This window comes from Acanthopagrus latus, chromosome 5 (genome assembly GCF_904848185.1).
Source record: "Acanthopagrus latus isolate v.2019 chromosome 5, fAcaLat1.1, whole genome shotgun sequence".
NCBI lineage: Eukaryota > Metazoa > Chordata > Actinopteri > Spariformes > Sparidae > Acanthopagrus > Acanthopagrus latus.
In genome coordinates, this window is record NC_051043.1 from 13,072,846 (window position 1) to 13,100,105 (window position 27,260).

Here is a 27,260-nt window from a genome sequence, read left to right on the forward strand (position 1 = left end):
TATGGGAGAGAGGATTCAAAACATCTCTCCTATTACTAGCCTCGATTCATTTTTTACAGTCCCTCGAGCCTCCCATCTGTCCTGCACTTCAAACGCATCAGAATGCTCAGAGATACTTTCCCTATTCTATCCTATGGGATCCATGTGAAGGTAGAAAGGGAGGGGGGGATGGGAATGTGTGGTGGGTGGGGGGCTGGGTAAAAAGAAAAGGAATATGACAGAGCTGGGAGCTTTGAGAGGCAGAATGTGCCGAGAGCATCTCTGCCATCACCTTCCTTTCCGACTATTCTCCACGGAGGGGAAGAAAGAAAGCATTTGAAGGAGAGGAAGGAGGATGTGCGGTTGAAGCCTCATTGTCCAGCTCAGAGTTGCCACTCTGTCAAATTATAACACGTCCAACAACTCAGCTTTTACTCATTCGCAATTACAAATTAGTCCATTAGGCTGTCGGCTGCCTGTCGCTCTTCTTTGAGCTGGAAGAGGATGTATGTGTGTGTATGTGTGTGTGTGTGTGTGTGTGTGTGTGTGTGCGTGTGTGTATGTGTGTGTATGTGTGTATGTGTGTGTAAACCCATAAGGGTGGGCAGATGGGAGGGGACCTTCCCCGGGTGGGAGATGGCAGTTTTAAGTCAAATAATGAGACAAACAGGCAAACCAAGAGTTGTGAGCTGATGTGATGTCGACAGTAATTGTCTTTGATGTGCTCGGGTGGGAAGGGGGCACGGCGGGTCGGCCTTCAAGTGGTGGTTATGGAATAGAAATTGTGGCTGGCCGTTTTTTGAAGGTGGGGGAAAAAAAATACAGGCGTCCATTTTTGCTCGGCCATTATGACAGCATTTTAGTCAACCACCCTATCGGCTTAAATTGATTTTAAATTAGTAGTGAGAGCATGGCTGACAGCACGTCTAGCCGAAGGGAGCCCACTCTGCGGAGAGAAAAGCATACATGTGACATGTATGGATTTTGATGGAGTTGAGATTGCTTTCAATGATGTCTTTTATTGAGACCATGATTCCAACCCCCGCTTTTGAATCAGGCCCACTAACATCTCAAGCAAATTCAATTTAAGCTCCCAATCAAAGATGTGCACCCGACCAATTTAGCGTAAGGTAGCATTAACTAGGAGACACTTATTCAAACGGTGACAATCTGATTTAACCAACATAACTGTAATTATCATGCTTTTCCCACCAATGAATCATCCTGACTTTGATTCAACATGCACGTTTATAAAGCCTTAAGGAAGCACCTCTGAAAGGGAATTCATTACTGAACGAGCCCTTGTCTTTCCACTATCCACTATACTTCCCTAATGGGACCTCTCTTATATTTCTGTGCACATTACTATCCATGCAGTCCAGGTTTTATCTTGGGCATTGATTCGTACTTAGTTCAACTGTTTCTCTATTACGGTCACTACTGCAGCCAGTTACTTAATGTCAATGCCCAGGTGACGATTACTGCCTCAAACAATACACTCTAGCTGTAAAGCACTGCCGCAGCGTCTTGAATTCATCAGGCTGGTCTCATTTTATCACTAAGAGAGTAAAGCTAATGAAAATCATGCAGGAATTAAGTTGTTTAAGGACTAAACTCTGGTTCTTGGCGGTTAATAATGAGCACGCTATGTGGGGAACCCCCCCCGCCCCGCCAAACCTCCTTCGGTCTATGCTGAGCTACTAACATCTCTTTCATCATCCAGCCGGCCAAAATGGAAAAAAAAGGACACAAGCAAGTCTTTCAAAGGACAAATACGGTGTGGGGGATTTTGGTGAGCCAGGGTGAACTTAACAAGCAGGGATCTTACAGATTTAAAGGTACTGCTAAAAATTTATGGAGGCATGTTTGGACAGGGGCCACGGTGAACAGCTTGGCCAGCTGAGCAACATCACAGCAGGACGCCTAATAAGCTCTGCGCAATTTTTCACCCCATATTTTATCAATAAAAAAGCAGTTTAAACAGCCTCCCCCCTGAACCGCAGCCGCTGCACTGCCTGCCATCTGGAGCCCTCTTTCATTTTATAATCCAACTGTCATTAAAATGCTTCTTGGCAGTTTACAGCTCGTTCCCCCTGTGCAGATGTGGAAGCGATCTTCAGACGGGGCTCTCTGATCAAAGTGTTCGCTGCTGTCAGACATAACACTTACCACCCTCAGGCTACCTTCCAGTACTATCCGGACTTAATGCCTCCCATTATTTATTTATTTTCACATTTATCAGGTGCACTACTCCCAGCAGAGCTCCAGAAGTGGGCAGCAGTTGCCTTGAGGTCACAGAAGCAGGCTTGGGACTGATAGGTCGCAGGTTACAAGTGCTGCTAAGGTAGTGGGGCTTCACTATAGAACAACGTCCTTGCTGCATGTCCATTCGTGTTGTATTCGTAAATTCTAGCTATGTCCTACCATGTCTCAGACCTCACAGCTTATATTAACTTAACCATGACAGCAAACTTAATTCTTCAGTTGGCACTCATCCCGTCATACCTGTATCTGTGTTTGGAATACAAGAGACGGCCTGTATTCATGATAGCGGCTGCCTCACTTTTGTCGCTTGGCTTGCAAGTTTCTACATGGACAAAACAAAGATAGGTGTTTGGTAGCATAAATTGTTGGTGGAGGATAGAGTATGTTCCTTTTAAACCTGATCTGGGAAATTTAAGGCTAACAGGCTAACATCAGTGTTAGCTTTTCCAATCTACAAGTTTCCTAGGAGGTCACTGGGGGAACGATTATGGGTAATACTACTGATGCTCTAACAAGCCTTAGCGTACCACAATAACTGACGGACTAGCTGCACTTTCGAGGTTTTAGAGTGGGCTGAGCGATAATAGTAGTGTCAGTTGTATTTACTCGATAAGTCGCGAACCTAGGTCTTCATTGATGAAGGATACGCGGCACCAATCACTCAAAGAACATTGATTGGCACCCCGTTACCATGAAAAATGCAGGTTCCAGTTAAGTGACTGGACACGCCTCCCTAAACAAAAAGTAATGCGAGAATGCCAAGTCAGTGGCTTGGTGGCTGAATGCAACTGGGCTGAGAATATTATGTACATAAAACACCAATGGAGTTAAAACAAAACATCTCTGTAGTTTTATATATGTGTATCAAACAATATTTAGCATGCCAAAACTAATGACAACAAATGTGACTTAGTTAAACACTGCTGTGACATTATCATTGTTATAAGCCATTAACTGGAGATAAATGTGACCATTGTAATCTAATAACATGAGCGCTTCTGGCAGCAGACACAAAGGTGATGGCAGGAGGTCAACCTGCAGGCAGTGACTCTGTATCATATCACGCTGCCATATTCGCGGTGTGCACACGCATGACTAGCGTGCTGCCCAGTGACCCGCGGCCTCCCAAGTGATGTGGCGCGGCGCGCATGGCGTTAATGCTCCGACCGGGTGTTGATTGAGCTCCCCTAAAGCCAGTGACGCATGTTGCCTTTGTTTGGCAGCCGTCCCGGTGTAAGAACTGGGGCCATATTCCGCCTGTCAGTGCCATGTGTTCGCTCTCCTCAGAGCACAGCGGCTGATGCCACTCAACCACCACCCCCTACCTCCCACCCCCTGGCATCTCTATGGGCACCCCGGGCCTAGCAGGTCTGCACTAATGAAGTCAAATTAATTTAATGGATGCCCGTGCCGCCTGCGTCTGTGGCGCTTGGCACGGAGACAGTTATAATGCCGGTCTCTGTCTGTGGCTCTGAACCTCATACATATCCAAGAGCTGCTGTATCTCTTTGCCCAAAACTGACAAGCATATCAGCTGTGATTGTGCCAGTGTGCCCCGCATGACTCAGCATTGGTCTTCAGTGCCCATAAAAACTAAAGTGGCAGGGAGAGTTCTGTAGTTAACTTCGGAGAGAGGCCAGGTGTGTCCACTAATTAAAGCTCAGTGAACAGGCAAAGGGAAAATAACTTGCAAATGAACATGAGTGACAGCCATCGTTAATACCTGCTTCTCTCTTCCCCTGAGCCTAAAAATCCCCCCATTAACTTTTATGGGCGCACCTTTTGATACAATAATAATTTTTTTTTTCTCCTGTAATCTTTCAAGCCGTGTACCTTCTCCCTTAGCTGGTTCAGATCAAAGCAGGCTGGTTTTGTGCATAAGGGACTGCAGTGGCTGGGGCTTAATTGAAGGCAGCTGGCCCCTGTGTGTGTTTGGGCCTGATCTCAGCGTGCTCTCCGGGGTTCTCGGCTTTCCACATCACATACACATTCGCCCACGGAAAGTTCCCTCCAGAGCCCGAGTGACGCGAGGGCCTGCAGGGCTTGAGGTCTGGCAGTCGCCAGCCCATCCACAGGCATCTGAGTGTTTAGATTGATTCGAAGACGCTCAAGTGGTTAGCTAAAGAAAGATGGAATATGTTTCTCTCAGTGGGTGGGAGAGCGGCTCAGCCTCAGTGCCCACTTCCTTCACTGTCCATCATCACCATTATGAGGGCTGCAGACGATCCCTTCTATAAAGATGCAAGGTCGTGTAACTTGGCTTCAGTAGGAAATAATTGGTAAGCGGAGACAAAACACAGAGAAGAAATAACAAAGGCCTATGACTTCATGATTAATGTCAGTAGGCTTTCCTTGTAATATCTCTACAAAAAATATGACTGGGGTTCTACTTTGCTGACTGGCCTCTTTGTCTGAGAAGGGAATAGATGCTTTGTAAACATTCTTTTCACAGCCACAGTGGGCCTAAGCTCCATTTACTGATGTATTCCTGGCCTGAGAGGAAGCAGCACTTCTTCAGGGAAACATTATCCACGATGGCACTGATTCCTAATAACAACAGGGAATTCTATATTTATCCTTGATTGCATGTGCCATTTGTTGTGGAGGAAAAGCAAGTCGTCTTGAATTAGGAAGCCTTGTGCAGACAAGCCAAGGCTGGGACAGACATGAGTCTTGGTGCGCCAGCTCTGAACGCACACAAAGTCTGTCTTGCATTTCTAGCCAGCAGAAATGTGCAAGTAATTACAGTCCAACTATGTTTATTGAATAAAAACCCACTTAGACATTATGTTTATGCACGATCAGAAACACTCAAATCTTACATCCACGTACACAAAAACATTTGCGTCTTTTTTCTCTCTCCACAGAACATCTGCGCCCAATATGGAGTTGATTTAACTTTTATTACTCATGTGGAAAAATGTATATTGTGCTTGGATTGTTATTCAAACACAGGCCACTTGAAAAACATTGAATTCTGCTCAATGCTGCTTTGGCGCACATTGAACAAACTGAACACGAGGTTAGTCAGCTTAGCTGGCTGTTTAACTCTCTGTGCCACAACTGCATGGGTATTCCTCCCTGGGCTATGTGTTACGCTTTACTTGCTATCGAGTGGTTGTGCATTAACTGCGGTAAGATTGCATCATTCAAAACATATTACTTATTAAGTGACTTCAGGTTAATACCATTAAGCAGGTTTTTATGTCTTGTGATCTAATTATGTTGAAAGGTAGATGGAGTTATGCAACCAATAAAAGCTGAAGCCCTCTTATAATTACACAGATAATTGATAAACTGCAAGAAAGAAAGCAGTTGTGTAAGAAAAGTCTGAAAAAAACACAGCACTTACAGTATCCTGCGGGTATATACTGTAGCAGATAGACGCAACACCGCAGCTGGTGTAATACTTCGCCACTTGTCTTGTTGATACGACATGCCATGCTTTCTCTATCACTGTATCATTGAACTGACGGGATCTCTGGCAGAAAATTGTGCAATCGAGCGTTTTACCTGGCTGCAGCTGAAAACTCTCCTATTACGGGACCAGGGCTCTCAGGTGAGAAAAAAACAGTGTTTGAGGTAAACCACCTCTAAAAATGGATCTGGTTGAGGTGGAGGAAAAACACACACCGAACCTGGGTGTTCATCGAGGCAACAATAAGTCCTTCAATAACAATCATCACAAGCTGTTGAACGCGGCTGAGCGGTGACAAGATTTTCCCAGAGAGTTCGCAGAGCGCCGGGCGTTTGAGAAACGGAGGGGCAGGGTGTGTGTTATGGTTTTAATGGAACAAAGGGATGACTATTTCTTCTATTAACACTCTCTGCCGACACAAACAGCTTCGCTGAGAGGAGGCAGTAAGTGAAAGAAGATTACAGTCTTGATGCCATGTTATGTTTTCACACCTCTCCTGTTCTGAGTGGCCTCTGCGTGGTTGTGCTCGCCACAACCCTTCTATTTTCATCCGCAATGCCAACATCAGTGCTAACCTTTAAGAAGGAATGTGGATCGGGCTATTGGGTGCCACATCAATGACGCCACAGCCATGTTGACTGTCCCTGCGTCGCCGTATGACATGCATTGCTAGTGACAGGCCGTCTTTGCTGATGTCAGTGTGCTGTGTCTGTTGGCCTGCCCTGCAGAAGCTTCAAGTTTTTCTCTGTCATCACGCCTCTTCCTCCCAACATGCACTGGGGCGGGCTTTCACCGCTGAGCGTGCCCTTACACTCACTTCCCTCCCAGCTTGTACACAAACACATTCTGCTAACACTAAGCACAGCCTTCTTCATTTTGTAGACAAATCCAAATGTGCTCGCTGATCACCGCATACTTGTGCGCCAAATGCACAACAGATGTATCGCTTGACGACCACAAAAAAAAAAAAACTAAAAACATTTGCCTGCAGAGCACACATGAGCTGGAGTTGAGCAGGAATGCACATGGCAAACAGCTCAATGTAAATTAAAGAGATAAATGTTTCCAGCTTCATGGTAATAAAGAGATGTGAGGAACATCATGAGCTGTTTATTTCTGGCCGATCTACAAAGCTGGCAGCCATTATTTTTTTTTTCTAAAAAAAGTTGATTATGGCGTTACTCCAATCTTAACCTTAACCCTGAAAACTTATTGGAGGCCTTACAACCAAACATTAACGTAATAATGTTTCTTTGGATCTTTCACGTTGCACGGTGTTACCTCCTACTTTCCCCTTTCTGTTCTGTTTAACTATAAGGCTTTGCTAGAAAGTTCAGACTGCGTTGGATGGAGGAAGGGACAGAGAAAGAGGAAAAAGAACAAGAGGATGAGGGAGGGAGAGAGAAAGACAAAAGCAAGTGGAGAAAAAAATGACATCTCCATATTAAGGCCTGTGTTGCCGGTGTCAGGTCTAATTTCACAGTGCCTGTGGGGAGCTGAATGCAACCAGTCAGCTCTGGTCTCATCTCGTTCCTCCTCCATTTTGAATCAGGGCCGGCGAATCCCAAAGCTGGGGGGGGAAAGGAATATTACTGGCAAATTGGTTTTAGATTAAAGGAGGTGGCAAGGCATTCTGCTTTCTCAGCTCTTTCCCAGGTGCACTTAATCTAATTTCATTAAAGAGATGAGGACGGATGATCACTTGTGTCGAAACATTAAGCCGGCCCATTTTTCCCATCCATAAAAAAAACGTTAAGGTTGTCAGCGGCCTGGTGGGTGGCCTGTTTGTTATTGAATATGATGACTCTTGGAGACCAATCTGAGTCTTGCAGAACAGCGGGGGGTGGGGGAGGGGCAATGTACCTACATGAATATATATTATTACCGTTTTCCTTTTTTCCAAGATGGCAGCAGAGGGGAAGACACTGGAAACACATAGAGAGCAGGCAGTAAATAGAAAAAAGGGGAAATACCAGAGGAGGATGAGATTTGTGGAAGAACAGAGTGGTGAAGGTAGTGGTGGTGTTAACGGATATGTCTCAAATCCCCGCAGCAGGCTTGTTTTTTGTTATACTGCTAACTTCACAGGGGCATACCCCTCCCCAATACATCAGCTGGGAGGATACCATTAGCTGACGAGCCATTACTGATAAGCCGGTAGAGACGTTCCGACGCGGTGATATGGCATTCATTCTGCACACAGCAGGAAGATAAGCGGGTAGAGGAGGAATTAATGTGTCAATCAGAGCCTGTGCTCTGCCCTGGCAGATGAGTACACCGGAGCCATAAAAGAGCTCATAGACAGGATGTGGTAATGGTCCTTGGAGACTCCCCCGGAGACAGATACACTTTCTGCTGAGTGACTGCTCGGCAAATAGGACCAAATAGAATTAGCCGACCCGGGTGTCCTCCACTGTGGCTATGGCAATGCGGCGGCAGCGGTAACGCACCTGACATGAGGCCACTGTGTTAAGAGCTGCAGAGAAAATCAGACGGCTCATGCTAACGTTTCACGCACAGACAGACAGCCACTGTATTATTTGCACAGGAGAAAGAATACAGAGGAAATTGGAGGAGCCAGCGAGGATGGCAAAGTGGGGCCTAACGGAGATAGGATGACACTTCATGAGAGTGCATGAACAAACTGAGACGGGATAAATCCCACTCTATTTCTTTCCCTTGCCTCTCCAATGACAGAAAATGATCGTCTTGACTTGGAGTATCTCCGACATGTCAGAGATTGACAGGATTGGTTGGCCGGTAGATTAAAGGTGGAGCAGGAGGGCTGAGAAGATTTTATCGTGGTTGGAGGCTTTGAATAATACTTGGTGTTAAGAAACTGATGAGGGCCAGATGTAGTCCAAATCACAGATGCTGCAATTTCTTTGATAGAAAGTTAAAATGTGCGATACAAGAGCATCATAATGAAGGAGAAAAACAAAACAAACCGCTTCACTTATGACCGGAAATGAAATAACAAACATGGAACACTTGAAACATTTATCACATAGTTCACAGAGCTGACCCGAATAAACATTCAAAATAAGCTAAACACATAACCAGGATTTATGCAAAATAACAAATCTCATTATGTCCAATTACTGTCCTTGTGGCGTCTTCTTATCGCAGATGTCACGGTCTCACAAGCCCAACCATTCACTCAACTTTTTTTCGCAAAGCACTAAACAGCTACCACGTGTTCTGGGGCATCTAAGTACATTCTAATCAACTGACAGTCACACAGGGACTTTAAGTGGCTCAAAGTATTTGGATCGAGAATAAAGAATGAACGACGTTCCATAACATGGCCTCAAACAGACTTGAATACAAATAGTCCCTGTATTGCCAAGCAGTTTACCCAACATGTGGTTTGTTCCTTCAGAAACATCTAATTTAGCACGGTTAATGCGCAAACACACTTAGCAGTGCTTTATTAATATAAAATGCAGCAAGAAACACATTCTCCATAAGGAATCCTTAACTCCAGTACGTGGGTTTTCCCCCTGTGGTGCACGCATAAGCGCGGTTATTCAAGGTCAAAGCTGTTTTTTTTTTTCGAATACATGCCATTGTCAAACATCATGTAATCCCGTACGTCAGACAAATGGCCTCCCAAGAAGAAGCGGCGATGATGAGAACACAATACCCAGATTCTGATTGCTTGTTTCTTCAAGGCTGCGGCAATCTACATAAAGATACCCCCTCGCCGCAGCCTCGCGCTGAACTGGGGGTGACCCGGCAATCTCCGCAGAATTCAAGTCTGACATGTTCTGGAAACACATCACCGCATGCAAGCTCGGAGACCGCTTTGATACAGGCGAGCTTCACAAGGTGCAGCAATCTAAACTGACTTTGCTGTGGCAGCAACTCGTCAGTTTTATTCAAATACAGTGTAACTGATTGCACCCCGGGGGCACACCTGGAAGCAATATTCTAATTAAGTTAATCTGTGAAATCCTGACAATGTGGGTGTTCAGGTGGCTGGTAATCTGATGTGAAAGGAGTCTTTGTTTTCATTGGAGAGATACGAGAGGAGCTGGCACCTGTTTCGGCAAAACGTTGCAGAAAATTATCGCTGTCGAGTTATCCTGAGTGCGGGCAATTACAAATGACAGTGTTTGTCTTTCTCCTCGTGAAACCTGATTTTTACACCATCGTTTTCTTTTTTCTTCCTGCTTTTGTTGACGGCCTGTCAAAGTATTCTTCTCCCAGTCTTCGTCTTTTGTCAGCAATTCGCTATGGATGATTCAGGACTCTCATCAACTTGATTATGATGTTTCAGAGGAAAGGAAAAAAAAAAAAAAAGGTCTGCACTGCTTTAGCCTTTGTCCAGATGTTCTTTAGTTCTTGTGCTCTTGGGAAACACACGTACATAAACAGTGTATTTTCAAAGAGTCCACAACACTGTTACTTGTTTTGAAATATGCTGCCATTTAGTTCTATTTCCTGTTGGCCATGAATGAAAGTTTTTGCTTTGCTCAACATATCTGCTCTTGGGAAATGAACATTAACATCATTAGAGCAACGGAAAGTATCGATACCTACCTTTAGGCCTCTATTCTTTTTTAAGAGGTTTCTTTTGCTTTGCTGTCAAGTATTTACACTCATTGTCCATGTCTCATGTTTCTGCAAACAACAGAAATGTTGAAACATGTGCGAAGGCTAAGTCAAGATAGAAAAAAACTACTTGGTTAGCGTTAGGCAATAATCATATTTTAGCTTGGCGCATTCTCTTGCCAAAGACAGAGCTGGAAGGGCTATGGCTAAAAATACCTGGATGTCATGCCACCACAATCTCCTCCTCCCCCCTGACATGAAAGTCAGTTCACATAGATGTAATGTGAATGTGATATGATGCTTATTGTTGGAATATTGTTTTGATATGTATGAAATAAAATCTAACATATCTGTAGTTTGCACAAAAATGCCATGCAGTTTCAAGCATGGCTTTTGCATCGCACACTGTGTGCTGATGCAAACATAACGCTAGCCAGTAGCGATTTCAGAGATTACTTATGGATATTTTACTTCTTTATCGATGTGTTCACATTTTCAAGTCAATCATAAAACAATACTGCCGTGTCCATATGTACACTGAGGGAGCGTTTGGTTCTTGCTGGTTCAGTGCACACATCAGTGCTGTTTTAAGATAGACATGAAACAATGTTAACCTCTCCTTTAAGCACCAAGCTCACTTCCCTCAATACCAAGAGTAAGAACTGAGAGTGAAAACTAAGAACTGAATCCAAAGCTCGAAGAGACATGAAAAAGTGAGTTAAGGATCAGGGAGTGAAACTGAAAAGTTCTATACAAGCCAAGATACCTGATGACATGACTGTCACCCTGGCTACAACTCGTCTTGCTCACCATCATTCATTAACAGCATTATTTTTGACTGTCATGAAAGATTTAGGTATCAAAATAAAAAGTTATATTCACTGATTGCATTTAGTACTTATTTAAATCAGCCAGTAATACATGTACAAATTGCATTTGTTAAAGCTAACACTACTTCATGACAAGTGAAGGAAAAAAGAGAAAAGCCTGAACTGGAGAAGCTGCAGTCTGGCTCTTGACAGCGCACTGTGTAATAACTGGTACAAAATTCAACAATCAGACAGCTGAAAACTTGGCAGCGTGTCTAACAGCCCAACATATCTTGAACTGTATCCCAGTCCACCTAAACTGGCTGACACAAGTGGTGCCAAACGCCAAATATGGAGCTATTTTACTGAGCAGACAGAGGCTGACACCTAACCAACAACATGGCAACACCGCTGCATTTGTACACAGCGTTGCTTGTTTTTCCTCTTCTCTTCCCTTCAGTTGTGTTGTTCGGTATCTTATTATCAAACTTTTATGTTTTATTTTATGTCAAAATTTGTGACACTGTACACAACTGTTACAAGTCTCGAGTAACTGATTGAGCAGGAAAGGAAAACAAAACCGTGAAAAGGAAACACTCCTAGAGCTTCCCTCCAACTTTACTTCCCTCTCTGCCCCCCCACAGTGATGCCAGGGAGCCGTATGGAGACTGACAGGCCTGCTACGTCTCTCTGTCGTGTCAACTAGCTAGCGCCCTCGGTTCCTTCTCGCTTCAATGAAGAGATAAAAGCCTATTGACTTGCCAGGCTACAGTTAATGCAAATTGGGCCTGCTATCAATGTATTATTTATAGGGAGAGCGGCAGACATTTCCACAGAACTGGGAGCTAAGCTTACAGGAGATTAGGCATGCTATCTCATTCATTTACCAGGGAGTAATTGCTAAACTGTGGAGGAATTAGAATGCGTGAGGTTCCCCAAAGGCGTTTCATCTTGTAACCAGGTGGCTGCCATCAGACAACCACCTCTGAGTCGGGGATAAACAAATACACAGAAGTGAAACTGATAGACTACATCTGTCAAACTGTCGAATGGTTAAAACCTGATGATGTCACTGCTCAAATGATATGCATGTTTTTTTTTAAAGGGCACACCAGGTTGGTGATGATGTTAGCTCGTTTTCTATATTCGTGGTTAACGTTTTTGAGCCTTTTAAAGAAAAATACAAATTGCATTCAAATGACATTTAGCCACTGTTAGTAAAACTTTTTAAACCTTTTAAAGAAAATGTAGAGGTGGGTTGTGTACAGACTGGCTACCAGTCAAAGGTCATATGAGGAGTCATATGAAACAGATCCTAATGCACTTTGTTAATCAGCCTGCCTGGTTTTCAGACTTTAACCTCAATTTCTGAGGATGACCATCATCGCAAAACACTCAAATGTAAAACTAAACTGAATAAATAAGAGGAATAAAGTTGGTCCCTGGTATATTAGAGAAACAAGAAAATAGAGGTGATACTGTGTGTGCCCCGCAAAACAGTAGCACTCGCTATGATCTAGGCTAGAAGGCATACTCAAGACATATTCAGGAATCCACATATTATAGACGCCACATCTTTTTACATCACGAAACAGAAAGGTAACAGTGAAAAACAGCTTCTTCTTGTGCTGCTGAATTTCTTGTCACTTTCTTGCTCTGTAAGATGCAGGTGATCAACAGTGGTGGGATCGGTGGAGTGTTTTTTTTTTGTTCCCCCCCCCCATCTTTTTTTTTTTTTTTTTTTTTTTGCGAACAACACACTATGACTGTCTTCCTCCTTTTAGTTGAGAGCTCAAATTTGTTATTCACAACTCTGAGCCACTTCATGTGGCGGGTGAATAAACACAGGAAAAGCAGTCTTACCTTGTCGTCAATGTCACTCTCGCTGTCACACTGTAACAGAAAAGAGACAGACACATGAAATATAAGGAATTATTCATTTGGCTCCCCCCAGTAGCCCATAATCAGTGCAGATGTTATTTTTGTGTGCAGCCGCTCATTCACTGACAGCTTTCAGCGCAAACGGCAGAGGATGAAGAGGGAAAGGAGAGTGTGGTAATCTAAGGGAGTTTTTCATGTTTGAAAAGCAGCACAGCCTCACTGAACGCCATTCTGCTGTTTCTGCTGCAAATTCAAAACTGTAAATTTACAAAAGATGAAAAAAAAATGAATAACACTATACGCTACCGGGTTCTATTATAAAGAGCCTGTTCACTGACGATGCATTCAGCTGCAGCTTGTCATTTAACCTTTTAAGAGTGCTTTAAAATTGGACGATAGCATCTCAAGGACAGAGAGAGCTCAGGCTCTTTGAATACTCAAACGCAGCGGCTATTAAGTGTGGTATTTGGAATCCACCTTGTGACAAAGCAGTCTTTAATTTGTATGTCAGACTTCCACTGAGGATAAAGGAACTAAATAATAAGGGAGGTTGTATTCTGAAATTTGCCTTGTCTGGCAAAGCCAAAGGCCAAATCACCATCTGTTCAGTCAAGAAGTGAAATCGTTTTTTCATTAACACTTCAAATATTCACCAGTCAAGTCAGTCTACAATTGAAATATGAAATGAACGGGCTTATGTATCTTGAGAAGAGGTGCTGCCTTAGTAAAAAAAAAAAAAAAAGAAAGAAAAAAAAACAGAAAAAGAGAAAGTCAGGCCTTGTAACTGACAAACAGAGTGCCAGAGCCTTTCATTCCTGACATGCTCACAGACAGAAAACTATTTTTCAATGATAAATGGACTGCATTTGTATAGCAGATGATAAAGAAAAAGGATTAAACTCAGACCAATACAGGATTTTTTTATTTCACTTCAGTGAAAGAATGTGTGAGGTTAAAATTAAATCAATAAACCTGGCTCGCAATTTTCTTCTGTGATCATAACACACATCTCATCCTGAAATATTTTTTTTATGGTACACATAAACCACATTCCTTAACTTAAATCACAACGCCCCGCGCTTCTGTTTCGCGCACTGAGTCGTCACTAAACGCTCCTGGCTGGTAACTCTCCGCCCGGGGGACAATAGAGAGTGAAGTTGTGGAAACAGGAGTGGTCGAGCTGCAGGCCGGTCCCACTGGACCTCACAGCAGGATACACGAGGAGCAGAGCAATTCAAGCGGAGAGCCACATAGAGAGGGAGAGGGCCCCCGGTGAAAAAACGCCATCAATCTGTCAATTAAGTTCCTGTGGCAACATATTTAAGTGGACTCTCTTTATTTTGTTTGACTCCCTTTCAGAGCCAGGCACAATGAGGAGGGAGCTGGGTCAATGGAGGCACAGCGGCCCTTTGTTGCGAGTGCGGTGGGTCCAAATGTATAATTAAGTAACGAGAGTAATCAGTGCGAGGGCTCAGTGGCCAAGATCTCTCAGGAGTAGAGTCGGAGGGGGGCTTCCGTGCTCTGTGATTCATCGTGCTCTGACAAGGGATACAGCAGGAGTCCTCACTGGCAGAGGCTTCACATGAAAAACATTGTGGCTCAACCCCTTAGGAGTTACGTTATTGTCGTGTTTGCATCTCTATCTGCGGAATAAAGACTCAAAGACATGCATGAGCTCCCACTGTGTCCTGCTGAGGCATTCTTATACAAGACACTGACAAACAACCTGGACCTATTGGAGGATAAATACAGTGAAACGATATGTTCAATATGTGGCTCTCGACTCGCTGAAGTGATTGTTGTTTATCGTTTCAAAAGCATAAAGAGTGAGAGCCAGCGAAGGCTGCCTCGCAATCCTGGTGTTGAAAAATGTCCCCGTTCCTTGTATTGTGCTCGTGTAAATATGTTTGAAAGTGTGGTTATTTGTATTAGAGTGATATTTGAAAAATGCCAAACAAAAATATGTTCGTGTTTTTGTTGCACATGTTTATAAAACCATGTTGATAACTTGCTCTAAAATAAGGCAAAATGGCCCATACTAGGTAATGACCACTAATAGTAAAATGAGAAGAATACAACTATTTAGTATTAACCGGCATGTGCATGCCCACGTGTACATGGAATGGAGACTGAGGAATATTGGCCACATTTCTATGCAGCATGTCTTCTTTTCTCCGGGGGAATGTTTGCACACCCTCATTTCTGGGCTTTACAGACCTTCATTACAGAGTGCAAAGCATTAGCAAGAGAAAGTGGCTTAGGCTTCTTGTCAATCAATTCCCCATTCAGACTAAGGATTCGGGGACAAATTAATTGTCAGCCATTTCTGTTAGTGCCACATCAAGACCTGTAATCACCAGCCATTTTTCGCCGCACTTCTGCACTGTGGCATTTTATCTGAAAGGAATTACATTCAAAACAGTGTTTTCTGTCCGTCTTACATCCACGGGACAAAAAAAAAAAAAAAAAAGGGAAGAAAATTGATCCAATCTCCAACTTCGCCCTACCCCCAGGAAAGCGGTGTAAATGTATTCTTAGCATGCGGCTGAACGGATGACTTCCATCTCACAGCGGCTGTGAGCTGCTCTCTATTACCGGGGACCGAGTTTAAACCCAAGGTGATGGAGATGAACAACTGGTTCGGTCTATTCCCCGGGTGCATGCTTGGCCTTGTTGTTGCAGCGGTAGCCGCGACACTAGAGATGAGGCCTCACAAGGCTGGAGCTGGCGAGGAGGAAAAATAATATCAAAAGAGCACAGCATGGTGCTCATCCTTTTACAAGAAGCATGCACTGCAGCAGAGCGTAAAGAGGAATACTAGCCACGGCTCAGACGGAGACAGAGAGAGACACAGCCCAGCAGGGGAGAGAGAGGCAGGTGGAAAGGGGGAACAAAACAACAGCAAGAACAGGCAGGGGGGATGCTATAGAGATGAAGGGATGGACTGATGGAGGTAGTGTTAGAGCAGTTTTTGTTGGTATTGTATGCGATTGCCCTGTTGGGCTATTGCACTTGGCTGAGTCAAAGAAAAGAATACAATGAGCCTATAAAAGTACAAGATTGGCTCATGTTTTTAAGTGTGTGGGTGTGAGAAGAGGGCCACGTCATTTAGCACCCCATGCTTCTTTGAATATCTACACCGGCTAAAAAAGATTTTCAATGAGGCCCCCACATGAAAAATAACCAAATGGTGAAAAATGCAAATCCGCAAGCCCAAACAGAAAGCTCCCTAAACAGCACGTCTGGTGGTCAGGGGGGACTTTGTTAAAATCGTAGAGATATGCAGCTCACTAAGCTGCCTGACAGGAGCCAAGCCCCTAGAGGTTTGTGTCTCTCATAGATGTTCACAAACCAAACAACCCAACCCCCCTCCCAAAAAAAAAAAAATAAGGAAAAACAAAAAAAAAAAAAACATACTGGCTGGCTCTTCAGAGGCAGGGAGCAAGCAGCAACATCTGCACCTGGCAACCGCCAGCTACGAAGGGTAACGGGGGACTAGCTTCAGTGGATGGCTCATCCACAACCCTCCCTCCCAGCATCCCACCTCCTCTCCAGACCCCCCCTCCCCCCTCAGCCAGCACATCAGACGGATGCGTTTGACATTTACACAGCTTTCAACACTTCAGAGACAGGAGATTTATTCCGCCAGCGGCCCTGGCTGGAGCCAGGCCTCGACCTGGGCTGGCCCCCATGACGACCCTGTAGCTCAGCCCTGAAATGAGGCAGGGCTGAGAAGAGAGGAGCACGAAGAGAAGAAAAAAAAAAAAAAAAAAAGGAGGGAGGGATGGATGTCTCGATTCTCCTGGACATTTTCTCTGGCAGATTCCGATAGACGTGCAAGGGGAAGACAATAAGCGTCGTGCATCCCGGAGCACATTAAAACGACTGGCCAAATTAATCACACAGTTCCACTTGTCACACTCGGAGGACAGTCTGCCATGAATTCTGCCTCAGAGATAGAGAGAGGAACAGAGGAGGAACTTGCCCGGCTACGCAAATGCTGGCAAGGCGTCAACGACTGTCTGTCTGAATACTGATCGCAGCCCTGTACTCGCTGCAAGAAATGTGGAAAAAATAGGCAAAACGAGAGCTGCCTGTGCTGCTGGCATTTAAGTGTCACTGTCGGTTCCTCCTCAAAATACATACATAAATAAATAAAATAATAGATAAAAATGTACAAAAAAAAGCAAAGGAATAAAAGAATATGCTGAAAAGTATTTGTGCTTCACAGTAACATTTTTGATGAAAGCTTTCCTGGCTGTTTCACATTAATTGCAAGAAAAAGGGGTTTTGCCGCCAAATCATGAAGTGGTGTATGGAAGGAAAATTAATTTTTATGCACACAAAAATATCTAGTAAAGGTTGGGGAAAGTTGGGTTGTGACTTAAAATTTGCAGTTTCGTTGCCACAAACAGCTGGAATTGTCGCAACAGCTCACTAAATATATCCAGTTTTGTTGCAACAAACACTGGAAAATGTCCAAACATCTCATTAAAAATATCCACCGGTTTCACACGTAGAGACTTTGAAACACTGTCTCTGGCCTGTCGGCTCTCTCTCGGTTAGCTGACAATAAGCTTACATACATGGGTTGACAAAGTGCTATGGCATGTTACATATGACACATACATATCTAAGCGTGTCTGTGGTTTAGCAGAATTGTAAACGGCTGGGCTGATAAGTGAGGAGAGAAAACATTACTTGAAGAGAGGCCACAAAGTCCCTGATTGAACGGAGTGAAACAGCAGCTACACTCGATCCCTTGTCCATGTGAATAAAAGTGACAAGTCAACAATGCACTGACGAGAAAAATGGCTTCCGTTTAGAGGACATCCCTCCGGGGACACAGACCGAGATACCCCTGATTGGGAGGGAGAGAGTACTGACAAACCCCAGATCTCCCAGAGTGAGCGCACACAGAGGGGGTAATGGTCCATTTAGATAGTCGAGGACCAAAGCAGTGTTGGATACTGGTGAAACAACACCAATTTCCTCCTGCAATTTCCCTCCTGTGGATGCTGGGATGAGGTGTGGGTACGTAGGCGCCGTGACCACTCTGATGGGCCGCACAACCAGAGCCTCGGGCCTCGCTATGGGACCTCCTGCCAGGCCCAAAACATCAGTGGGACATCTGGAAGTCTCTCTGGCCTCATCCTTATGGGTGAAGCCTCCCTGCGACTCAGCTTTCATAATTTATCAACGGGATGCTTTGTTGCATCCTCACCCTCTCTGAAACAAACTCAGAAAGCTATGAGTCACTACAAAGTTTGTGCACGTGTGCTAACCCGTGTAAACATATAAGTGCTGAACTTGACATGTGGTGCGTTATAAATATTAGAACTAACGTGGCTAACATCAGCCCCACCGCATTCAGCGTAACCACCGAGAGAGAAAAAGGCAAGCGATTGCTCTTGACCCTACAAGCTGTATCTGAAAGCACCACCTAGCAAAGTGATTTGATCACAGGATCAAATCCATACAGCCATTTGACCTCTGACCTCACCAGCAGGCAGCATGGGAAGTCAGCTGATTACCCTGGGTCAGCCTAGGAGCTCTGGATTAGGAAAGTATTGATCCAAGTGAAGATGTGGGGCCCAGAGGGAATGAGATTGAGAGAAAAAGCTCTGCCGGGTAGAAATGATATCGACCAGGCCTAGACAGGCTCTCTTGTAAAACCATATTTGAGCTTGGGACCTCGGAGTTGGCTGTGCAAACAGAAAGACGGCCTCAGCAAAAGCTCTGTTCACAGAGACCCGTTGAAAGAGGACAGCGGGAGAATGAGAGTGGAGGAGGATTGAAGAGGACAAGCTCTGAGAAATGCTCTTTGCATTGGCCAGACGAACACACAGAGGCCTCTGGTTCAGAGCTGACACACTTAAGGGAAGAGTCAGCGGGAGCCATGTAAATCAAGCCAGGGTGAGGAAAGATATAGTCCTGACCTGGGGCCAAACTAAGCAGACTTTAACATTACCCAGAGTCCATGTAAACAGCACTGAGACCTGGCAGTGCTGTTTCACTTCCATGCATCAAGTATGTGGTGAGGTCAAGGAGGAGGAAGGGGGAGCATAGACAGATTGATGGTGATGGTGGTGGGGGTAAACTTGAAGAGCTGTCCCCCTTCTTCACTAAATTAAAGGACCGCCTTGTCCTTTCCAACAAGAAATCCCTAAACCTTTGCTTTCAGCACTCGCTGGGGGAGTGATGGAGCAGGCCGGGCTGCCGGTGTGATCCTTGGAGTAGTTTGGCGGAGGGAAAAACAGACAGTAATGGCAGATGTACGAGGGAAAGGGGAGCATTTACTCAGCTCAGAGAGAAAGAAGAAAACTGCCAGAAACCTGGAGGGACAGCGAATACACAACTGTGTTATGAATGTAGTCGTGAAAGAAAAATGGGGACATAGGTAAGAGAGAATGAGGGGAAAAAAATACACCAACACTGATTTATGTTTTTCTTTTGCACCTCGTCTTTCATAAAGCTCCCTTTGGCTTCTTCTTGTCTCTGTTGACCGTACGACTGTAACTAGCTTGCTATCTTGCCTTCAAAGCGGGACACACACACACATGAATGCCTGTGCAGCCCTCACCACCTCCTAGTGTTTTGACATGGCCCCGGGCCCGGTGCTGCTGAGCCGCAGCGGCAGACACTGGGCATTGGAAATTTAAGTCGGGGCGTAGGAGAAATTAGGCGAGGAGGCAAGGAAATGGGATGTTGACTTGAACTGGCCCCGGGGGCAGCTGAGAGTCTCCCTGTGCAGCTCCGCTGGCTGCCTGACAGTTTGATGGAGCGAGTGGAGGCTTCCCCGCGGCCCGAGCCGCCGTCTCTAACACTGATGTAGCTCAGTGAGGAACAGATTGAGCCTCCAGGCATCGCTCTGTACTGCTACTCCCCTCCTCTCTCACTCTTTCTCACTCTCTGCACTGCTACTACTATCTCTCTCTCGCGCGCGCGCTCTATCTCTCTCTCTCTCACTAATCCTGTCAAGCCAACACACAAAAACATGTAGAGTCTATACATACTATACACACACGCACAGAATCACATACTGTAGACACTTAGATAGACAGAAATAACAGCAACACCCACAGAGAGCTTGGCTCTCTCCTTCCTCCTTTTCCCTACGACAGTAATGTGATGAGCGCTACAGATGCTGTTTACTGAGCTCTGGCCGACGCACAGGGGGAAGGAGGAGGAGAGGGAGGGTGGGATGGAGGAAGAGGCAGAAGGAGGTAGAGTAAGGGGGCTGGCAGGCCACAGCCATAATGAAAAGAATCTGGCGGCGGCCCACTGTGTGCTGGTCATGAGAAGCATGTGCCGCCGGGGGGCTCTACTGCTAATTTCAGGGGGCAGCCAAGCGTTTCACGCTAGACTTGTCATCGGGCCAGAGGGGGCATTCATACTGGGTGACAGCAATTGCGAGAGGGCGAGTGGGGGGTTTGGGGAGGGGGGGAGTGAAGAGAGGGGGAGAAAAGCCTCAGCTCCCCTTCCCCCTCTCTGCACCTCCCGTCCCCCCTCTGAAATGATCAAACGTTATTGTAGGCAGGGTGCAGAATTACAAATGAGGGTCCTGTGGAAAAGGCTGCGACTGGATTCAGCTGCTCTCTCCGCTCCGCTCTCTCCTCAGGTGGCCACGAGGGGCACACCTCATCCATCAACCCCCGCTGTCCAAACAGGATTTAATACTTGCGACTTCCTAGTTAACATGACAATAATAATCTGTCTCAAAAAGCAGGCAGTTTATAAGCAAACACACATTGAAGGCACCGTGCGTTTGGTTCAGACCAGACCTCGACGTGTGGGGAATACCTCTGTCTACCGAGGTACAGGCACTATGACATCGCAGTATCAATACATATTTTGATGCAGTAGACATTTTGGAAACTGAAGTGTGAAATGATTTATGGATAAAATAAACGCTCAATAAATGCAGAAATGCTCAAAAATTCTAGTATTGTTGCAACCTTAGTCTGCAACGGCCCACAAACAATAAAGGGGCCGATAACCTCAGCATAATCAGCGAAGCAAAATAAAACTAAAATGTAATGGTCATAGGGGGTCTATCACCGTGTTTCCTAGCCTTAGCCCCAGCATATCCTCCCGGCAGCTCACTCCACCTTCACGGGACAGGCAGTCCGTTAAAGGTGAAACGACTCTCGGGCACATCTTTAATCAGTGCTATCGACTGGCCTGAGGATTTGGTGCGCACTTGAGGTTTATCTCTCCACTCGGCTAGATAAAATGAGCACAAAGTCACCGAGATGAGAGAAGAAACAAAAGGTAAAAACACCCTGTCAGTCCAACCCCTTACAACCACAGATTCTACGAAACCAGAGAGAGTGAGGGAGGTAGACAGATAAAGGGGGGGGGGGCTACCGAGGAGTTGATGCTAACAGCTGGCAGCCTCCCCCTTAAAAAAAAAAAAAAAAAAAAAAGGAAGCGGCTGGCTCTAGTCTGGCAGCCAGGAAAGGCAGGCGAGGGACGAGCGGGGATGAAAGGAGGAGTGTGAGAGACAGAGTCAGTGATGAAAGGTGGGTGGTTGATGGTGGATGAGTGGATGTGGGATAGGGTAGGGGTGGTGGTGGGGGGATTAACCAGCTCACAAGGAGAAACTTCTGTTCTTTGCCTCTGAAACAAGCCGTCACATGAGAGAAAGAGGAAGGGACGGGAAACAGAGAAGAGAGACGGAACGCGATGCAGAGTGAAGGAGGAGAGAGGAAGGGAGGAGGCAGCCACATTGCACGTCTTCGGGCTGTGAATAATTTAGAGGAGCACTGGGGAGACGAGACGAAGATGAACACAAAACACTGGCAGCGTTTGACCTAGAGCTGCAGCTACATCAGTGCACATCACAGAGCGGAGAGCTCTCTCTCTCTCCCTCTTCCTCCCTCCCTCCCTCTCTCTTTTCCCCCTCTTTTGCTCTTCATCTGCCTCCCTCTGTGTCAGGGAGGAAACAGCTGTACGCTATTCTTGTTTTGCCTCACATTCCATGAAACTCAACAGAATGGCTGACAACTCCGTTTCACGAGGATCTCTCTTTCTCCCCGCCTGCTCTGGGCACGTCAGGAGGGCCTCGCGCAATGCCGACGCGCGTGCACCCAGGCCGACTGAGGCCATCAAGACAGATATGTGTCCCCCGGGGGGGCCGCACATACGGGACCAGCGACACCACCACATCATGTGAGACACAAAAAACTAGATACTTGAAAGGGTATCTAGCCTACTATGAAAGGATACCTCAAAGAGTTTAAACCTCTAGCCATCTTTCCGTCAGCTGCAGTGGTGTTGAAACGATTTGTCTTAATAATTAATTCATCGTTATTAAGCAAAACGCCTTGAATTCACTTCTGGCCTCTTAAATGTGAGGAACTGAGGCTTTTCTTTCTCCTGTGTCTTTGTTAATCTTACATCTTGTGGTTTGGAGTGCTGCTTGTACAGAAAGCTGAACTCAAAGAGAATGCAATGGATGGACAATGATCAACAGATTATAGTAATAAAAAATATATATATAGTAATGAAAACAAGGATCGTTGCATGTTCTTTGTAATTAATCGATCACTTAACACTGAACTGTTCAAAAAATGCACCCAGTGCATTTTACTATCTTCGATTTCAAAACTACTTAAGATACACACATTACTCACATCATTAACCCTACTTTAAATGAATACGTAAACAGTGTTTATACCACCCATAAACCGACAAATTCAGCGAGTGTTTCCTTGCAGAATACGCGCGTCCACACAGCCTCTGTCACAAGACATACTGCAGTGGGGCGGAAAGGGACGGAGCTGTGAGCAACCGAGCGGTGTAAAACTGTGGACGGCGGCAGTAAATAACAGCTGCCCTGTGATTAGGCCCACAAGAGGTTAAACAGAGCTCGTTCGCGCCGCCTTTGTCAAGGTGCCATGAATCACCTCACCTGCTGACGTGTGCGCGCGGTGAAAGGACCACTGGGCATCTGCGGAGGGAGTGACAGTTGGGCGGACGGAGGGCGGTCTGATCAACCCCAGAAGGGAGGGGCCATTTATTACTGTAATTAAGGGAACCATGGGAGGAGAGGAGCAGAGGTTGTAAACGCATATGGATATGCACGTACAGTAAACCTCCTAATTTGCTAGAAATAATAGCGCGAGGCTAGCGGATAGCAGTTAAAAAAAAAAAAAAAAGGAATCAGAACTAAAGATAGCAACCAAACAAAACATGAGGTAACTCGGTTCAGTCTCTTTATTTTCTCGCCCCCTCCCTCCCACCCTCCCTCCCCCTGACACCCTCTCACTCCCTCTCCCACTGTCTCCTGCTCGGTCTGCGTGGCTGATATTAATGGGACGTCCCTTGTTTGTAAATGTGCCAAGTTGTGTGCACCGCTGCAGGCTGTCTATTATAGCAGGCCTCTGGGGCAGCTTTTCCATATGGCGTCACATATGGCACTCAGCAGCATCAATTAATGTTGTTATAATACTGATTTTCATGAGCTAGGGTTTGACTCCTTTTCCTCTCCTCTCTACCTCCCCCCCACGCCTGTCGCTGACACTTTGATTCTTCAAACTGTCTCTCTTCGATTGCTCAAACCTTTCGACAACCTGGCTTCTGAACAGGAAAGAGAAAAGTTTTCCTTGCCAAATTCACAAAGCTCCTACCATCTCTAGTGAATGCCACTCAAAGACCTTGAACGCGACTTTGTTCCCACTATACTGCAGAAGAAGGGTAACGCCATTGCCAATGTGTCAGAATCTTTGCGTCTTCTCTGAAACACAGAGACTTCGATCAATGAAATATGAAAGAGCATGAAAGCAACGATTGTACAGTGTGAACATTTTGTTAGATAACATCACATAGCTGCAACCAGACACGGCATCTACAGCACCTCTCGTCGTTCTGGTCACATTAGGCCAGCATCAGGGCCTATTAGTGTGTAAAATTAAGGGTGTATTTATGCATAAAGCAATAGGCAGATGGATGTAAGAACAGAATCTGAGGGGCCTTTTTGTTCCCTGGCGCCTTTGGTGGTGGATCTGACAGGAAAGGGAACAAGAGCATAGCAAAAAGCCCCGCTTAAAAAGCCCCGCTTAAAAAGCTCCCAGCCACACCAGCCTTGTCAGCGACGCCACAATTAGAGACTAGATCACTGGCGCTTCCCAGCGAGAAACATCTCACCATCACTCCTCAATGGAACTCTTTCGTTTGAGGAACACACTCAAAGCGGGGTTTTAAAACGTTTCGGATGGCTAATCACTCTCAGGATGAAAGGCCCCGGCGTGTTCGTTTGTCTCAGCGTGGGGAGCTTCCCTTGCCGTTCCTCTGTCTCTGATTCTGATTGTTTTTGTTCGTTTTCTTTTTCAGCAGGCAGGCGAGGCAGGCGAGCTGGCAGGCAGCGCTGTTTGAAGGTGCAGTCAGACCCGAGTGCAGGCCTGATGCTTTGTAGTGATATTTCCAGCAGCACAATCTCATTACTTTTTGACGTGGGAGATGCGTGCAGGGGCGGATTGTCATTTCACGCTGTCAAAAGTTCCGTGAGGGAACGGAGACAGGAATGGAACTTCAATGACCTGCATGCCTCTGGCTCATCAAGACTGAATATATTAAACCAAATAACACAGATGAAATCCAATGAACCAGATCCTTGAAGATGCTTGTAAAACTTAATGTCCAGTCCCCAGGGGTGTTGACGGAATCTCTCCTTATCTGGAATCTTTGTAATTGGATCTATTTTACAGCCTCCTAATACACTACTCTATACATCCCCTGAACCTAATTAACCTAGTTACAGCACTGCATATACGCTCAGGCAGCGCATGTACATATTTAGCTAAGACAAACAAGTCTTTGTGCCCTGACAGGAAAAGTCCTGAAGGCAGCATCCCACACCTCTCAAAGATGGTGAGAGCTCCTGGACGTTTTCACATGGGACATTCATTGGAAGCCCCCCCCCCCCTTAGAAAAAAAAACTGGAGGGTGTCCCTCGAAGTTGATTTCACACAGAGTTCTTTCAATACAGAGAAAACTTTGCTCTGTTCAAGAAGCTGCCAGGCACTGATTGAAGCGCCTGGTTACTATGTGCACCCCAGCCTGTTGCTGGGGTGACTGTCCCAAAGTGCTTCCTGGGTAATTTTCGAGGTCACTGGTTTGTGCACGCCTATGTGGTGCAGATGGGCCCACCCTCATTCAGGGCCCAGCAGGAACTCTTTCATTAGGCCCAGTGAATGGCCTCATTCATCCCCTTCACCTCAATTGGTCACGCTGCGTCTCTGCAGAGGGCCCAGGACAAACTTTTCTCTCTTTCCACTCCCTGATCTTCCACGCACCACCCACCTTAGTCATGCTTCACTTTCTGTGCGGGAGCATGTGGAGGCTGGAGCTTCAGGGCTCATCTTTGGCTGCAAACTGCCCGAGACCGCCTATAAGGTGGAATGTATCAGACTATTGACTATACTGTCATTATGTTGATGAATGTTATAAAAACATAAATTAAAAAAAAGGATATGCATGACCCATTTACCAGCAGATCAAAATGAATACAGACATAAACTGCATTCTTTCATATTTAAGAAAATGCAATCTTAGAGCCTGACATGCCCATAAAGAGAATAATCATTTATATTCAGAGATATTCTTAAGATGCAGTGTTTTTTACAGATCTTTATGACTTATCAGAGCATTAATCCCACGTTCCACACTCCAATTTCTATCTCAGCACTGCACAAAAGGCCCGGAGGAGCCGTTGCAGCAGAACTCAGAGCTGTTTCATCCCCAAGATTCCCCTCTCTCCACTCTCTCCTGTAACTGCAGTGCTTAGCCATGCTAGTGGGTCCTCTACTCCCCGCCTCTTTTTGGCCCTCAAGTGAGTCTCAGGTCTGGCCTAGTGAGAAGTGACTAATTGTCTTGAGTTGTTAGTGTGCCTGGAATGAGATCCACTTCAATTGGCGACAGGGTGCACAATAATTTGGTTTCTCCCTTCCTCCTCCCCTCTCTCTCTTTCTCCTTCTTGCAGCCGATTTACCCCCTCTGCTTCTCAAGCTACTGAGCTGTAAAATTGAGTGGACGGCAGGCAGGATAAAGAATGAGACCTGGCATCATGGACGCACTAACCTTGAGGAGGGCCACTGCTGCTGGCTGCACCTAAAGAGATGGAGACAGAACGTCAGCCATATTGGACTGAGGAAGGTTAAAATGAGTGGGGAGGAAAGACCAGAGGCAGAGAGAAAGGTGAAGACCCTTGCTGGAGAAACAATATGGCAGCTTGGCAAAGCAGATCTAAATCATGATGAGAATGGACATACACACTATGGACAAATGACAGGGTGTCAACCACAGAAAGAGGAAAAGGAGAAAGTATTAGGTACCGTTTTATCTGACCGTGTCTCCTCTTATTTTATAATAGACTACACAGTATATGTCTCGTCCAATTAATCCCTCAGCTACTGCAGTGCACATGTACAGCTGGTGGACTTATCAGCCTTTTCAATTAGACAAATTATACGGAAAACTTCAAATGTCTGACCAAATGTGCATATTTTGCGAAGAGGTTAGTAACCTAAGGACGACCCTGGAGCATAATTCCTTCCAGTTATAACAAAACTGTCCTTCGTAATGAAATCAACTTGTACAACTACTCTTGGAACGAATCTGAGCAATCAATTACTATGAATCACAAATACACTAGCTGCGGTTTAGATGTGAACAAATGGAGCCTCAGTCGCTTACAGATGATATTAGCGCTCTGAGCTGCTCTCTCTCCACGAGAGATTAAGCAGGTTTGTACTCTCCAAGGCGGGCAGCGCTCCCCCCTCCGGGGTGCTGCACTATCATTTGCAGGAAAATTACTTCAGTAATGAAGAATCCAGGCCCATAAATCCTCATGGTCTCACCTTCCTTCGCCTCCCAAGTCTCGCTGAACAGCTAGTAAAAATTCCCTTTAAAAAATTCATAGCGCAATTTTGCTCAAATCCCTCCCAGCAAGCACAATTATGGAACTTTCATCTCAATTGATTTATGTCCTGAGCTAAGAGAGAGGGGGTGGGGGGGCTGAGTTAGAGAGAGGTGGGGGTTGTGAAGGGGGAAAAAAAACAAGTGGTAAATCATTGTTTTTAAAAGGGATGGCGTAAGGCCTTTTGTCATTTTCACTGCGAGTGTGTGTGTGTTGTAGAACAGGCGATGGAGAGGTGCACAGCTGAGGGGAGGAGGAAGAGGGAAGGGAGCGTCTGAAGCGTTTGAAAGCAGGAGTGAAATGGCAAAAAGGAGGAGGAGGGGTGGCTGGGAGGTGGGGGCGAAAGGAGCGGTATTCCACTTGATTAATAACACTAATCAAATTATACAGTGTTCCACTGTGCCCTGAAATCTGGGGCCATAATGTCCTC

The 27,260-nt window shown here is 45.5% G+C and overlaps 1 protein-coding gene across 12 annotated transcripts in view; it reads right to left on the minus strand.

Annotated features, from left to right (window-relative positions):
* fbrsl1 (fibrosin-like 1) overlaps nucleotides 1-27,260 on the minus strand; it is a 284,888-nt gene that overhangs the window by 79,093 nt on the left and 178,535 nt on the right. For 8 of the 12 annotated variants that reach the window (XM_037097550.1, XM_037097552.1, XM_037097549.1 and 5 more), the window contains 2 exons: nucleotides 25,993-26,022; nucleotides 12,892-12,921 (listed from right to left, as the gene is read on the minus strand). In XM_037097550.1, the coding sequence (XP_036953445.1) occupies nucleotides 12,892-12,921; nucleotides 25,993-26,022 (60 nt within the window). Of the gene's footprint in view, nucleotides 1-12,891; nucleotides 12,922-25,215; nucleotides 25,270-25,992; nucleotides 26,023-27,260 lie in introns of those variants that run through there. The other 4 variants (XM_037097553.1, XM_037097548.1, XM_037097558.1 and 1 more) reach the window with 2 other exon arrangements.